Source organism: Diabrotica virgifera, chromosome 2, assembly GCF_917563875.1.
Source record: "Diabrotica virgifera virgifera chromosome 2, PGI_DIABVI_V3a".
Classification (NCBI taxonomy): Eukaryota; Metazoa; Arthropoda; class Insecta; order Coleoptera; family Chrysomelidae; genus Diabrotica; species Diabrotica virgifera.
The window spans coordinates 201754239-201769356 of NC_065444.1; the positions used below are offsets into that span (position 1 = coordinate 201754239).

The 15118-nt window shown below is 30.3% G+C and overlaps 1 protein-coding gene across 1 annotated transcript in view; it reads left to right on the forward strand.

The window, feature by feature from the left end:
* The first annotated feature begins 1068 nt into the window (after nt 1–1068).
* Nucleotides 1069–15118, forward strand: part of LOC126880371 (zinc finger protein 91-like) — a 59798-nt gene continuing 45748 nt past the window's right edge. Inside the window, exon 1 of the mRNA XM_050644193.1 lies at nt 1069–1652. Within this exon, the coding sequence (XP_050500150.1) occupies nt 1409–1652 (244 nt within the window). The 5' untranslated portion in view covers nt 1069–1408. The remainder of the gene's footprint in view (nt 1653–15118) is intronic.

Genomic DNA, 15118 nt, shown 5'->3' on the forward strand with positions numbered 1-15118 from the left:
CGAGATATTCTATTTGTTTTTAAGCCAAAAAATTGTTTATAATTTTAAACTATTCCTGAGGCCGCTTCAATAATCCAATTTCAATTCTGTAAAGTACATTAGATAGGTATAGTGTCTTTTTATGAAAAAATCATAGTTATTCTTATGCATCATAATTATTGTCGTTATTATAGCGACCATAAAATTTTAATTAACAATTCAATTGTTGCTAAACTGTTCATTCAATTTCCATCGGCTTCTGGAATTTTAATCTATACAAAAAGGGCTTTCACCTTACCAAGTTATTTAATTATTGATTAACAATTACGTATCTAAAATTTTAGTTGAAAATTAAAGATTTTGTTGGAAAAACCCGCTTTTTACGGGGAAAGTTTTCGTCGAAGTGAATCGGGAAAAACAAGTCTCTATGCAGAATTTAATTGCGGTGAATTTTTATTTGGGTGTTTTTGGTGTAAAGTTAAAATCTTTGGAGTTATAAAGCAAAAATTGAAAAAAAAAAAGATTTTCGGGCGCCATTTTGTTTATAAAAAAAGTAGCACACTATCTGCGGACTTTGCATACCTATATTATTAATACATACAATAATAAGATTCGATTCCAGCAATAAAATTGCTGGTAAATAACTTTTCCTTGTATTTTGCTAATTAGCCGAGAGTATTAGTAAATTTCCGACTTATTTCGTATGCTTTAAATGATGACGCACGAGTAAAGACTCGTGGACTCAACTGTATCTAGTTGCTGTAATTAGATTGTACTTGGCTAAAAGATTCTAAGAAGGAACTGAGTCGTTTAGTTTCGAAACCCGACAAATCCACTGAGGTCAAATGTTGGGAAATTAAAAAAACTGTTTTGGTATGAAAGTTAAGCTTAAGGGTATTCATTGGATTTGATGGATTTTGAAACCAACCCAATATTTCAAACGCAAATTAAGATTACATTTGGAGGATTTTGCATCGGAAATTCAGTATAAACTTGTATCTTGTATAACCAAAACTTGTATAACCAAGATTACAAATATGTTTACATGAATAACTCAATATTCATAAAAAGTAAAAAGTGGATTTGTTGGGTTTTGAAATTAGACGATTCAACTGACCTATTATAACTTAAATTTTGCATTGGTATCATGTGACGTCACTTGCTATGACGTGTATCGGGATTTATACTGCACCAACCATTGTGGAGGTGGATGTGATGTGACGTGATGTAAAGTGTCAAATTGCAAAAAACACAAAAATTCTAGGTTAACTCTTGACTCTTGACTTGACTCTTGTACTTGTACTCTTGTAAAAAGTGAATTAATTACATTTTAACTGTTTATATTATATTATATTACTTATTTTGGATTGTGTATAAGTCAAGTGTAAGCATAAAACTGATAATTAGTACATAAATAAAATTTAAAAACATGGAAGTAAAACAAGAAACTAGTGAAGAAACTTGTAAAATAGAAATAATAGGTAATGATACATGTGTTGGTCCTTTGGATGTCTTCAAAATAGAAATTAAGGAAGAACGCAAGAGAGAAAGTCCTTACAACGCATTAGCATTTGATTATTCAGAATTAAATGAAGGTCCTATACACATTAAAGCAGAACAAGATGAATATAAATTTAAACCATTTGAAGAAAAGCAAACAACAAATGAAGAAAGTGAGTAAATAGCATTGATTAATAATATAAAGTGATAACAAAAGATTGATTTCATGTTGTGGAGCTTTATTTTTTATGTGTATGTTAGAGTTAAATTTCGAAAATAGATAATCTCTACAACCCTTTAATCAGCAAGATAGAAATAACTGGTTTTAAGTTTCAAGAATTTTGGTTTTGGGGTAATTTGGGTGAGAGAAAAACGAATCTGAGGTCGGTTTGGCGATATATGAGGTTTGTTCCAACACAACGAAAACTGTCATGAAACGATCACAAAACTGTGCGCAGTTAGCAAACTAATATGTTCCATGGATTATTTTGTTTACTGCTCAGTTTCGTGATTGTTTCATGACGGTTTTTTGTTGTGTTGGAACAAACCTATTGTCTCTGGTTTGGTCCAGCTCAACAAATGGTAGACCGTCTGCAGACGATCTTGTTGTTTAGAAGGAAAATTTATGAAAACACCATAGAATAGAATAGAAAAAAGCTTTATTCTCAGGATTCATAAGTTACAAAAATAAATTGGCAATAGAGAGACTGGTATCACTTAGGTACAATTTATAAGGGTTGCTGAAACAATGTACACTTAACATAAAAGTGATATTAAAATATAATAATAATAATAACAACAGTGACATTTAGATTCAGATAAGAGCCCTCAGTCTCCTTGCAGGTCAGCTTGAAGGTATTCTTCCACTTTGTACGGTTCTAGGTATATGAGCAACTGTTGAACAGACTTTCTATATTTATTTATGTCAGTTTCTATATTGATGCTGTAAGGCAGTTTATTAAGGTACTAGTACACTTTAGAAGACCAAAAATAAGCATTTTTCAAGATTTTTTTCCTCAGAACCTTTGTTAAAAATGAGCATAAAACTTTTTACACATTAATATTTAACTCTTAGAGAATACAAAAAAACATATATCTTTTCACTTAGGTTTTCATCAAAAAATATATAGGTCCGATGGCAGACAGGTAATCTCAAGACTGGGATCTCTGAAACAAAAAAATCATACGGCATTTGAAAAAGGAAGGTTTCTTACCTGACAATTTACCACCATTAGTAAGAAATTTCTCAAAAAAAAGATTTTACGGAAATTTGAAAAATTTTTGTGAAAAAATCACCCGTTTTTCTTCAGTTTTTCATGGTTAAAAAATATTTATTTTTTGATCAAACTGTGGTAAATTGTTATGTAAGAAACCTTCCTTTTTCAAATGCAGTACGATTTTTTTGTTTCAGATATCCTAATCCTGAGATTAACTGTCCGCCATCATTTTTCGAGGCCTCGAATTTTGCGCCCTCTACAATTAATATTAGTGTATGTGCATAAGTGAAAAAAGATATATTTTTTGTGCTCTCTAAGAGTTAGATATTAATATGTAAAAAGTTTAATCTTCTAAAGTGTACTAGTACCTTAAAGAATTTAATACAGACATATTCTGTAGTTTTCTCAGATGTTGTTAGTCTATGTATTGGTACCTTATAGTTTATGAGATTGTTTCCTGTATTAGAATTATGGTTTGTTAGGTATTTCAAGAATTTATGTCTATTTTTAAAAATGAAAAGTAAACATTCATATATGTATGCTTACTGACACAACATCCAAATGTACTAGCCAGAAACCTGATGAGACAACCAGTCAGACGAAGACTTAGACAAAATACACCTAGTGATTTACCATCGCGATTTTAGTTATATGTGCCGTAATTCCCAGAGACAAACAATTTTATAGCTATGTAAAATATTTGTAAAGAAAATGATTAATGAATCATTTTCTCCAAGTCACCTACACTAGTGGTCACAGCATTTACTCATTGTAACTTGTTTTACAGATTGTAAATAAATTGGGAGGTTAAAGAAAAAAAATATATGTATGTTCCAGCCATTGTTAGTATGTTGAGTTGTTGAAATTATCTCTACATGAATCCCTGTATTTCAAGTTAAGTAGAGTTCTGATTGCGCTTTTTTGTAATATAAAAACCTGTTCAGCGTTACTACTTCCCCTCTCTGGGCTAATTAGCAAAATTCATGGAAAAGTTATTTACCAGCAATTTTATTGCTGGAATCGAATTATAAGATCCTATATATTAATAATATAGGCATGCAAAGTCCGCAGATAGTGTGCTACTTTTTTTATAAACAAAATGGCGCCGACAAATCGTATTTTTTTCAATTATTGCTCTATACCTCCGAAGATTTTAATTTTACAACAAAAACACCCAAATAAAAATTCACAGCAATTAAATTCTGCATAGAGATATGTTCTTCCCGATTTGCTCCGATGAAAATTTTCCTCGGAAAATGCGGGTTTTCCCAACAAAATCGCTAATTTTCAAATAAAGTTTTAGGTAAGTAATTATTAATCAATAATTAAATAACTTAGTGACATCAAAGCTTTCTTGGTATAGATTGTAATTCCAGAAGCCGGTGAAAATTAAACGAATATTTTAGCAAAAATTCAATTGTTAATTAACAGTTTACGATCGCAATTATAACCAAAATAATCATGATACATTGATCAAACTTATAAAGATTATAAAGATGAGATGCTTATTTAATATTTTATCGACAAAATATAAATTTTTCGTTTTTTTTTGCATAATCTTTCAATTTTGAAAAAAAAATAGTTATAATACACTGGTCTAATTAGTAAAGTACAAAGAAAGGTTATTTACCAGCAATTTTATTGCTGGAATCGAATATTATGATCCTATATATTAGGTATGCAAAGTCCGCAGATAGTGTGCTACTTTTTTTATTAAAATGTCGCCCCCAAATCGTGTGTTTTCAATTATTGGTCTCTAACTCCGAAGATTTTAACTTTACACCAAAAACACTCAAATAAAAATTCACCTTAATTTAATTCTACATAGAGGCATGGTTTCCCGATTTGCTCCGACGAAAATTTTCCTCGGAAAATGTGGGTTTTCCCAACAAAATCACGAATTTTCAAATAAATTTTTTGGGCAAGTAATTATTTATTAATAATTAAATAACTTGGTGAAATAAAAGCTTTCTTGGTATAGATTATAACTGCAGAAGCCGGTGAAAATTAAACGAATATTTTAGCAACAATTCAATTGTTTATTAACAATTTACAGTCGCAATAACAACCAAAATAATCATGAGACATTGATCAAACTTAGAAAGATTATAAAGGTGTGATGCCTATTCATTATTTTGTCGACTAAATATACATTTTTCATTGTTTTGCATAATCTTTAAAAGTTTAAAAAAATAGTTATAAACAAATTAACATTTATCAGAAATTGTTTATTATATTATAATTTTAACAAAATACTTAAAATGCGTATTTCAAAGGTCTTGAAAATGAATGCTTTAAAAATTTTTCCAACCATTTGCAAAAAAGTTATGAAACAGCAAAGTAAACTTACGATTACTCAGTTGTTTATAATTTGTTTTAATTGTTTCAAAGCTTAAAAGTGAGTTTATGGTACAAACTAATTACTCTCAAAAAATATCAAACATTAGTTCAATGGTTATATTTTAATCAAAGATTAAAAATGTTTTTTTTGTAATTTTTAGCGCGAAAGTAGGCTTGATACAGAGCCGGAGCTAAAATGTTCACTCGAAGCGACTGACACGCTTTAAACTCGCGCGAGTTGTGTATGTGGACGGGTTATAATAAATAATTTTATTTATTAACTACGGTACGTCGCGCGGCGGTCGTCGCTTCGAGTGAAAATTTTAGCTACGGTACTGTATTAGTCTACTTTCGCCTGTGTAAATAAAAAATAGTTATAATCTTTAATTAAAATATAACCATTAAACTAATAATCGTTATTTTTTGTAAGTAATTAGCTTGTACTTTAAACTCACTTTTACGCTTCGAAAGAATTAAAAAAAATTATAAACAACGTATTAATCGTATGTTTACTTTGCTGTTTCATAACTTTTTTGCAAATGGTTGCAAAAAAGTTTTAAAGCATTCATTTTCAAGATCTTTGAAATACGCATTTTACCTATTTTTTAAAATTAGAATATAGTAAAAACTTTCTGAGAAACGTTAATTTATTTATAACTATTTTTTTTAACATTTAAAGATTATTCAAAAAAATTAAAAATTTATATTTTGTCGACAAAATATTAAATAGACATCTCATCTTTATAAGATTTCAAAGTTTGATCAGTGTATCATAATTATTTTGGTTATTATTGCGACCGTAAATTATTAATTAACAATTGAATTGTTGCTAAAATATTCGTTTAATTTTCACCGGCTTCTGGAACTATAATATAAACCAAGAAAGCTTTATGTCACCGAGTTATTTAATTATTGGTAGATAATTACTTATCTAGAACTTTATTTGAAATTTAAAGATTTTGTTGGGAAAACCCGCATTTTCCGAGGAAAATTGTCGTCGGAGCAGATCGGCAAAAACATGTCTTTATGCAGAATTTAATTTCGGTGAATTTTTATTAGGGTGTTTTTGGTGTGAAGTTAAAATGTTCGGAGTTATGGAGCAAATATTGAAAAAACACGATTTGGGGGCGCCATTTTGTTAATAAAAAAGTAGCACACTATTTGCGGACTTTGCATACCTATATTATTAATATATATATATATATATATATATATATATATATATATATATATATATATATATTGATACATGTATCCATGTAACTTCCAAAGTAGATTCTCGTAATACGTTGTCACTTCATATATACCGTTATGACTTCCGATTTCGGAAGTCACAACGTTTTGCCTAAATTTTTACGAACTACTACTAGATGGTATTAGAAGGCTTATATCAAAAATTTCACTAGAAGTCACATCGTATCTAATATACTCATAAGATCAGATTTTAGTACGACGGTATATCACCAGCGCTAGTGTCGCTCCCGTACGAGAATACACGTGATATACACAACGCGTAGGGACTTCCGTATACCACACCGCTCGTTGTGACTTCCGTTATTTGGCAACGCTGTCTAAACGTTCCCAGACGCCAGACATGTAATTGTTATAGATTTGCGGTCGTAGTATTTTGTGCAGCTGTTATTTAAATATGAGTAATAGCACATCTGCTTTACTTTCATAGTTAGCGTTAAATTAAATATATTATCTCTATAATTAGTATATTATACATGTACAAAATTCAAAGTGTCCATTAAATAATCTAAATTATTTTTTAAAAACCTTATTAAAAAATAAATGTAGGTAAATATTATTTTCATTTCACGAAATTGCCGAAAATCGCGTATAGGTATTTTGGACCTAGGCTGAAAAGTCAATTTTAGTGATTGTTACTTTGGAAGTAATAAAAGTATAAAAACCCACAAAAAAATTGAAACAATGAATCAAAAGTGATAAATAGTTTTAATAAAGTAATAAATTCTAGTAATAATATGAAATACAGTAAACTCTCTCTTAACGGACACCTCCCTTTGCCGGGCACCTCCTCTATATGGACGGTTTTTCAAACAAAAATAATTCGGCGATATATGAACCTGTACCCTTCAACTGACAACTGACACTCAACACCGGACGTTGACAGTAAAAATGATGTGTAAATGCGGATCTTCTTCTTCTTCTTAGGCCGTCTTCTAACCAAGGTTGGTGATCACCTTTTTAAACGCTTCTCTGTCTTTTGCAAAGTGAAATATCTGTTCAACACTGAGGTTAGTCCAATCTCTGATATTCCTCAGCAATGATTTCTTCTTTCTTCCCAAACCTTTTTCCCCTCTACTCTTCCTTGCATGATGACGTGTAGCAGAGAGTATTTATAGTTACGAAGTATGTGGCCCCGATACGATGTTTTTCTTATTTTAATTGTGTTCATATCCTGCCATGTCCAATTCTTCTTAACACTTCTTCGTTTGAGACTTTTGCAGTCCAAGGAATTTTCAGAATACGCCTATACAGCCGCATCTCGAATGCCTCCAATTTTTTTACGGATTGTGCTTTTAGAGTCCAAGCTTCTACCCCATATAGTAGTTGCGACCAAACATAACATTCGACTAACCTCAATCTAATGTCCATACTCAATTTCTTATTTGTAAACATTAACTTGAATTTTATAAATCCTTTTTGAGCTATTTCTATTCTCACCTTTATTTCCTCATCTTGATCTAATTGTGAGTTTATAATTGCTCCTAGGTATTTATACCTCTCGACTCTTTCTATCGGTTTACCTCCAATGTCAGATGTATGTTGTCAACAGGGTTTTTTGAGATCACCATTAATGTGGTTTTATTTATATTCATTGTTAGTCCCATCTTTTTGCTTTCTCTCTTAATGATATCTAGGAGAATTTGTAAATTGTCTATATTCTCTGCCATGATTGCGGTATCGTCTGCAAATCTTATGTTATTAATGATGCTCCCTCCAATCCTTACACCTTCAATTCTTTCCCATAGTGCCTCCTGAAATATTAGTTGGGAGTACACATTGAATAATTGTGGCGACAGCACGTATCCGCAAATGTGGATAGCAAATATAAAATGAAGAACTTTTTCCAAACATTTTACGATATAAAACTACATTTTTTATTATTTATTAAGCTCAATATTCCTTGTTGGCCTAGGAATAAAACGTTTACATTTCTGATTATATTTTATTTTAGTCTTATAAATTTTATATAATTCCAATTCAGTCCCCATTTATACAATCTTTCACCACCTACTCCCCTCTCCTTCAGTTCAATGCTAGTTGTTTCCATCTCTCAATGTTACTTTTCTTCAGGTCTTCGTACACACTGTCCTCCCATCTTTCTCTTGGCCTGCCTTTCCTTTTCTTTTGTTATGGTCTACGTAAGAGTACCATTTTGGCATTCTTTTACTTCTCATTCTTTCGATTTGCCCCAAATATTATTCTCTGTGCTTTGATCGTCATCGTTATCGTTGGCTCTTTATACAGTTCTTCCAATTCTTTATTGGTTCTTCTTCTCCACTGATCTATTTTCGCACCTCCATATTATATTGCTCTTAGCATTTTTCTCTTCAATCTTTCTAAAAGGTCTGTTTCTGACTTTTCAGCACCCATGTTTCGCATGCTTTGCGTATGATACTGTAGGTCATTTTTTATCGTTTCAAATTGATACATAGCCCGGTCAAAGAATAATCTGACCCAAAAAAAAAATAAAGAAAGGATGAAAATTTGGGAATAGGTAGTTGAAATTGTCTATTATTATATAAGAAAAAGTTGACTACTCTACACACCCTTCATTTTACAAAAATGGAGGGGAATACCCCTTCTCGGGGGTGAAAAATATAGAGTTATTTGCGAGTGAATATATTCATTTTTAACAACAAAAAACATGTTTTTAGACGGTTTTTCGCAAATAACTCAAAAAGTAAGTATTTTATCGAAGAAGATATTCTTGTAAAAATATAGCTTATAAATAGTGAAAAGAATGGAGTACGCATGAAATCTGTATACCCAGTAGAAGCGGAGTTGTAACTAATGAAAAGTAGGTCCTTATTCGTCCAATTCCAAATCGAATATTTCAAAGTGAAATAACCAAAAAACGGAGCACTTTCCGGGGAAAACTTATTAAAATTTTTTTTAAAGTGTTTAAAAACAGGTTTATTTTTGTTTTTTTTTTAACTTCTAACATTAAAAGTAAGTGAGTTACGCTCAAAATATTTTTGCTCCCTTTTATATTTTGGTAAAAACAATCGCGAAAATCACCCCCTAATTAGCATCCCAAATAAAATAAATCGTTACTGCTTCACAAGGTATTTTGTTTATGTATTCTTTATAATGATCTATAAGTTTTATTGGTTCAAACTGTTCAATTTTGAAAAAAAATTGGTTTTAAAATAAAAATTTTTTCTGATTTTGAAAAAAATTCCTTTTTTTTTCAAAATAACTGAAAAATTATTAGTAATGCCAAAAATCTCAAACAGTAATAAAATGTACGTTTTACTTTTCTGATTATTTTGGATTTTTTGTTTTCCTGGTAGACAAAAATTGGTTATGCTAAGACTTCAAAATTTGCATACACTCGTGATTAGTGACTTGTTCAAGCCATTTTAACTAAAGCCTTTTCAAAAAGAAGCACTTTGAACCGATGAAACTTACAGATCATATAAAGAATACATAAGAAAAGTAAAGTGTGAAGCGGTAACGATTAAATTTATTTGAGATGCTAATTAGGGGGTGATTTTCGCGATCTTTATACCAAAAAATAGAAAGGGTTGAGCCCTTTTATTTGCGTAACAATATTTTGAGCGTAACTCACTTACTTTTAACGTTAAAAGTTCTTTTAAAAAACAAAAATAAACCTTTTTTTAAACACTAAAAAAGTTGTAATTTATTTTCCCTGAAAGATGCTTCGTTTTTTGGTTATTTCACGTCGAAACATTTGATTTGAAATTTGACGAAGAAGGACCTACTCCTCATTAGCTACAACTCTGCTTCTACTGGGTCAACAGACTTCATGTGTACACCATTTGTTTCACTTTTTTATAAGTTATATTTTTGCTAAGAATACATTTTTCGATAAAATACTTACTTTTTGAGTTATTTGCGAAAAACCGTTCATAAGCATAAAAATGAACATATTCACTTGCAAATAACTCGAAAAGTATTGACTTAGTGAAAAAACTCTATAGAACAAAAGTTGCTTAGAATTAGTTATTTTATCCAATTCCGGACTTATTTTGAATGTATATTTTCAACCCCAAGAAGGGTGTATTCCCCTCCATTTTTGTAAAATGGAGGAGATGTAGAATTGTAAACATTTTCTTATATAATAATAGACAATTTCAACTACCTATTCCCAAATCATTCTTAATTTATTTTTTGGAGGTTTTCAATAAGTTTTGTATTCCTTGATCGGGCTAACAGATCTTTACACGAGTGATATTTGATATTAGGTATGAATACTGTTTACGCTATATTAATTATGTAATACAAATCTGTTCACATCTTTTAACTGTTAGCAACGCAAGCAAAATTTTAATGTGTATGTCGATCCATGAAAGAATTGCTGACCCCATTATTACTCTGATAATAAATACCTCGATAAATTTTTGTGTTTTGACTGAAATATGAATCTTAACTTAATTGTCGAATGAAGATATTTGGGTTCAATAGACGTCATTGTATTAATTTGTAGGTCTTAGCGTTTTGGTAAAAATTTCGTAAATTATTTTCGGATTAAATTTCACAATAAATTTTGTGCATGATCTGAGCCATCAACCTATATGTACATATAATTAAAGTAACTGAAATAATTTTAGTTATTAAAGTTATTAAAAATTTTAAATTAACATATTCATTGTTGTTCTGAAGCTATTTCCTTGTGGCATTTTTATATTTGTCGTTGTCAAAATACAAAATATTACTCTAGTAATACATTGTTACTCTAGTAATATTTATTTTGATGACACCCGACTTGGGCGTCGAAACGTTAATGAAATAATTTTTTTTAGTAAAATTGTGGCTTATTTCTCATTAAAAATAAATAATTATATCATATTTATTTTTCCCTTAAACGGACACCTGCCTTAAACGGACAGTTTATGCGGATCAACTACTGTCCATCCAAGGGAGAGTTCACTCTATAATAGAATAATTGTATCTAATTATTAAAAGTTTTTTGCGTTATACGTGTGTAGAAATACATCATATTAACAGAGCTCGGAAAATAAGCACTTAAAAATTCTAAAAATGTTTTAAACAAATTGTTACAGTTGCTATTTTTGTGCCGTAAAAAATTTTTTGGATCACTGTTACTGTTAAAAAAACTGACACTGACACTGACTTTGGATCACTGACAAACTCCCTGAGCGTTTTTTGCAATTATAGGATTTGCAACATTTTGTTTTTTATTTGTTACTAAGCTCGATTTTCTTGGCCGGAGTGTATCTACCTTTATATTGTTCATAATATTTTATTTTTCAATATTATATTATTAAATTTAAAATGTCGTTAGTAAACTCCAACTCCAACAATAACCTGGAGCTAAAATAAAATCACTAAAAATATTTGTTAAAATTACTATTACCTAGCATCATTTTATTCATTATATTCATTTATTCTTCTTCTTCATCTTTTTGTGTAGACATAACTCTGTCTGTTTTTCAATGTGACTCCAGTAAGTTGTCATTCCATCGTTTTCGTGGTCTTCCCACTGATCGCCTTCCTATTGGGGAACCGTCTCTCGCCGTCCTTACTACTCTGTTTATTGTCATTCGGCTTTTGTGGTCATTCCACCATTCTAATCTTCTGTTTTTCACCCAGTTATTAATGTTGTCCACCTTGCATCTCTGTCGTATACATATATCTGCACTTCTGGCTCTATCACATAGTGTCTTACCATCGATTTTTCGAAGTGTTTTCATCTCTGCTGTTTCTAGCATTCTTTTTGTCCTTTCTGTATCAGGTTGTGTTTCTGTCGCGTATGTCATTATTAGTCTGAGGACTCTTTTGTAAATTCTGCCTTCCATTTCTTTTCCGATATTTTTATTTCTCCATATTGTGTTATTTAGGCAGCCTGCGGCTCTGTTTACTTTATTCACCTGAGCTTGTACTTCGGTTTCGAGCTTTCCGTAGATAGAGCTAGATAGTGTGATGCCTAGATATTTAAACTCTATGACTTGTGCTATTATCTGACCGTCCAGCTCTAATTTACAACTAAATTTGTTGTTATAACCATGCATTTAGTCTTTTTTGGGGAAATCAACATGTTAAATTTTCTAGCGGTTATATTAAATTGGTGCAGCTTACGTTGTAAATCATCTTCACTTTGAGAGATTAGTATTGCGTCGTCTGCATAGCAGATTATTTTAAGTTGTTTTTCTCCCATTTGGTATCTTTCTTTTGTTCTTACTTTTTTTTTATTATTTCATCCATGATCAGGTTGAACAATAGAGAACAAGACAGGGAGTCTCCCTGTCTTATCCCATTGTCAGCTTCAATTGGGTGAGTTAGTCCTTTATCTACTTTTACTCTGATCGTGTTGTTCTGATAGATATTTTCGATCGTTTTAATTATTCCTAGAGGTACCTCTCTTGCGTACAATAAATGGATAACGTCTTTTAATTTGACTCTGTCAAATTCCTTTTTAAAATCGACGAAACATAAGTATACCGGTTTGTTGTATTCTACTGATTTCTCTTGAATCTGCCTCACTATAAATATAGCGTCGGTGCATGATCTTCCCGACCTAAAACCTTGTTGTTCTTCTGCTAATCTTATAATTGTATTCAGTGTGTTTGTTATCACTTAGTGTTGTGTTTAATCAATTAATTCCTCTGTAATTCTCCGGGGGTCCGAATTACAGACTCATATTCATTTACAGAATTATGTTCAGCTGTAATTGACTAATGCATAGTTTTAATTATTGTAACAATTATTATTACAGTTAAACTATATAATATTAATGATATTTTATATATAGAATTAAGCCGTTTAACCAATTAACCAATTAAGCCAATTAACCAATTTCGATTTCCAATGCGAAAATGACATGTATTGAGAAATCAAGAACGTTACCGCCTTCTCCAACGGATTTTTCAAGGGAAGGTAAGTGGTAAAAGAGGACGTGGTAAAAGTGGTAAACTTTACGAACGTGGTATAACATGGCTACCACTGAACTGTCCCGCGCTGCGGTAAACAAAGTCAAGATAGCCATGATGATCGCCAACATCCGGAACGGGTAGGCACTTTAAAAAGAAGACATTCTTATTGGAACGCTAGATACCAATGAATTCCACTGCCAAGTGTGAGACTCTAAGATAACAGATCACGCTCAAACTACGAGGTAAATTTGGCAGAAGAGACGTTGTGACTTCCAAAAACATGACAACATCGCTGGAAGTGACAACGCGACTTAAACTACCCTATTTACAGAAGCCACAACGTATTATGTCCGCTTCCGTATATACCTATATATATATACAAAATTTATTATGGTAAATCCTTTCCCCTCAATATGTGGGTCTATCGTAGCACCCCCCCTCTTATCAAATATACAATTTTTAAAAAATAATCCCAAGTAGAAAAGGTGGAAGCCAGACAGCCTCTTCTGTATACCGGAAGTCACAACTTAACGTGCATCAATATATATATATATATATATATATATATATATATATATATATATATATATATATATATATATATATATATATATATATATATATATATATATATATATATATATTATATATATATATATATATATATATATATATATATATATATATATATATATATTATATATATATATATATATATATATATATATATATATATATATATATATATATATATATATATATATATATATATATATATAGATTATATATATATATATATATATATATATATATATATATATATATATATATATATATATATATATACATCCCGCTATTAAATTGGCATCTTTTCACGTTGCAGTCATTTGGCATCACCTAGAAATGCTATCATTTTCTAGGTATAATCCGTGAATGTTCGCTTAGTACACTTCTTTAAGCTTGGCACCGTTGTCGGATTTTCAGTAATCCGATTTATTTATATATTTTATTCCTTACACTATAACGACAATTTAACCCCCGTAGGTCAAAAACATTGCTTAAACATCACTTTGGCAACAACAGGATGTTGCCAAGATATACATTTTTACGGAAAAGACAGTACCTAGTTAGATACATAATATCGATCGCTTCACGTTACAAGTCTTCCACTCGCACTCAGGTAAAAACCAGTTGTAGGCTCTTTTGTCTGAACGGGTCCCTGAATGAGTTTAATAATTCACTTTTATTGTGTATTTTGTTTCGTTTAGTTGAAATATCAGATTTTGTTTGTAACGAATTTCATAATAGATATTTAAATTATTTTTTTGTTAACAAAAACAAATTTTAAAGTTTGACATTTGAAAAATTAATTTTATATTGCCATTTTCATGACATGGTCAATGGTTAATTGCATTTATAATAATTTAATGGGTCATTGCGAAACAATATACAGTGCGTCCATAAAGTAACGCATAAATTCATTATTTCACAAACCGGACACTTTCAGGAAAAATACCGAAACAGGTCGATTTTTATTTTTAAATTACAATTTATTGGCATACATATCATACTAGTGACGTCATCCATCTGGGCGTGATGACGTAATCGTTGATTTTTTTTAAATAAGAATAAAGGGCATGTAATAGCTCATTTGAAAGGGTATGTAATTCTCTATTCAATAATATAATTGTTAATATAATTATTTATACAGGGTGTCCAAAAAATGTTATTTAAATTAAATTAATTGGTATAAAAAGATGAATGTATGTAATTTGTTTAATTCTAAATATATTTTATTGGTGCCAGCAAACATAAAAATGTTTTATTTAAAACCTAAATATTGATTTTCGCTTAAGCGTAATCTTAAACTTCCAAGAGGCAGGTGGATGGCAGCTCTAACATTTAATTTTCTGACAAAAGTAAAACGAATTTTGAATTAAATAAGTTACATACATTTTTCTTTTTGTCTCA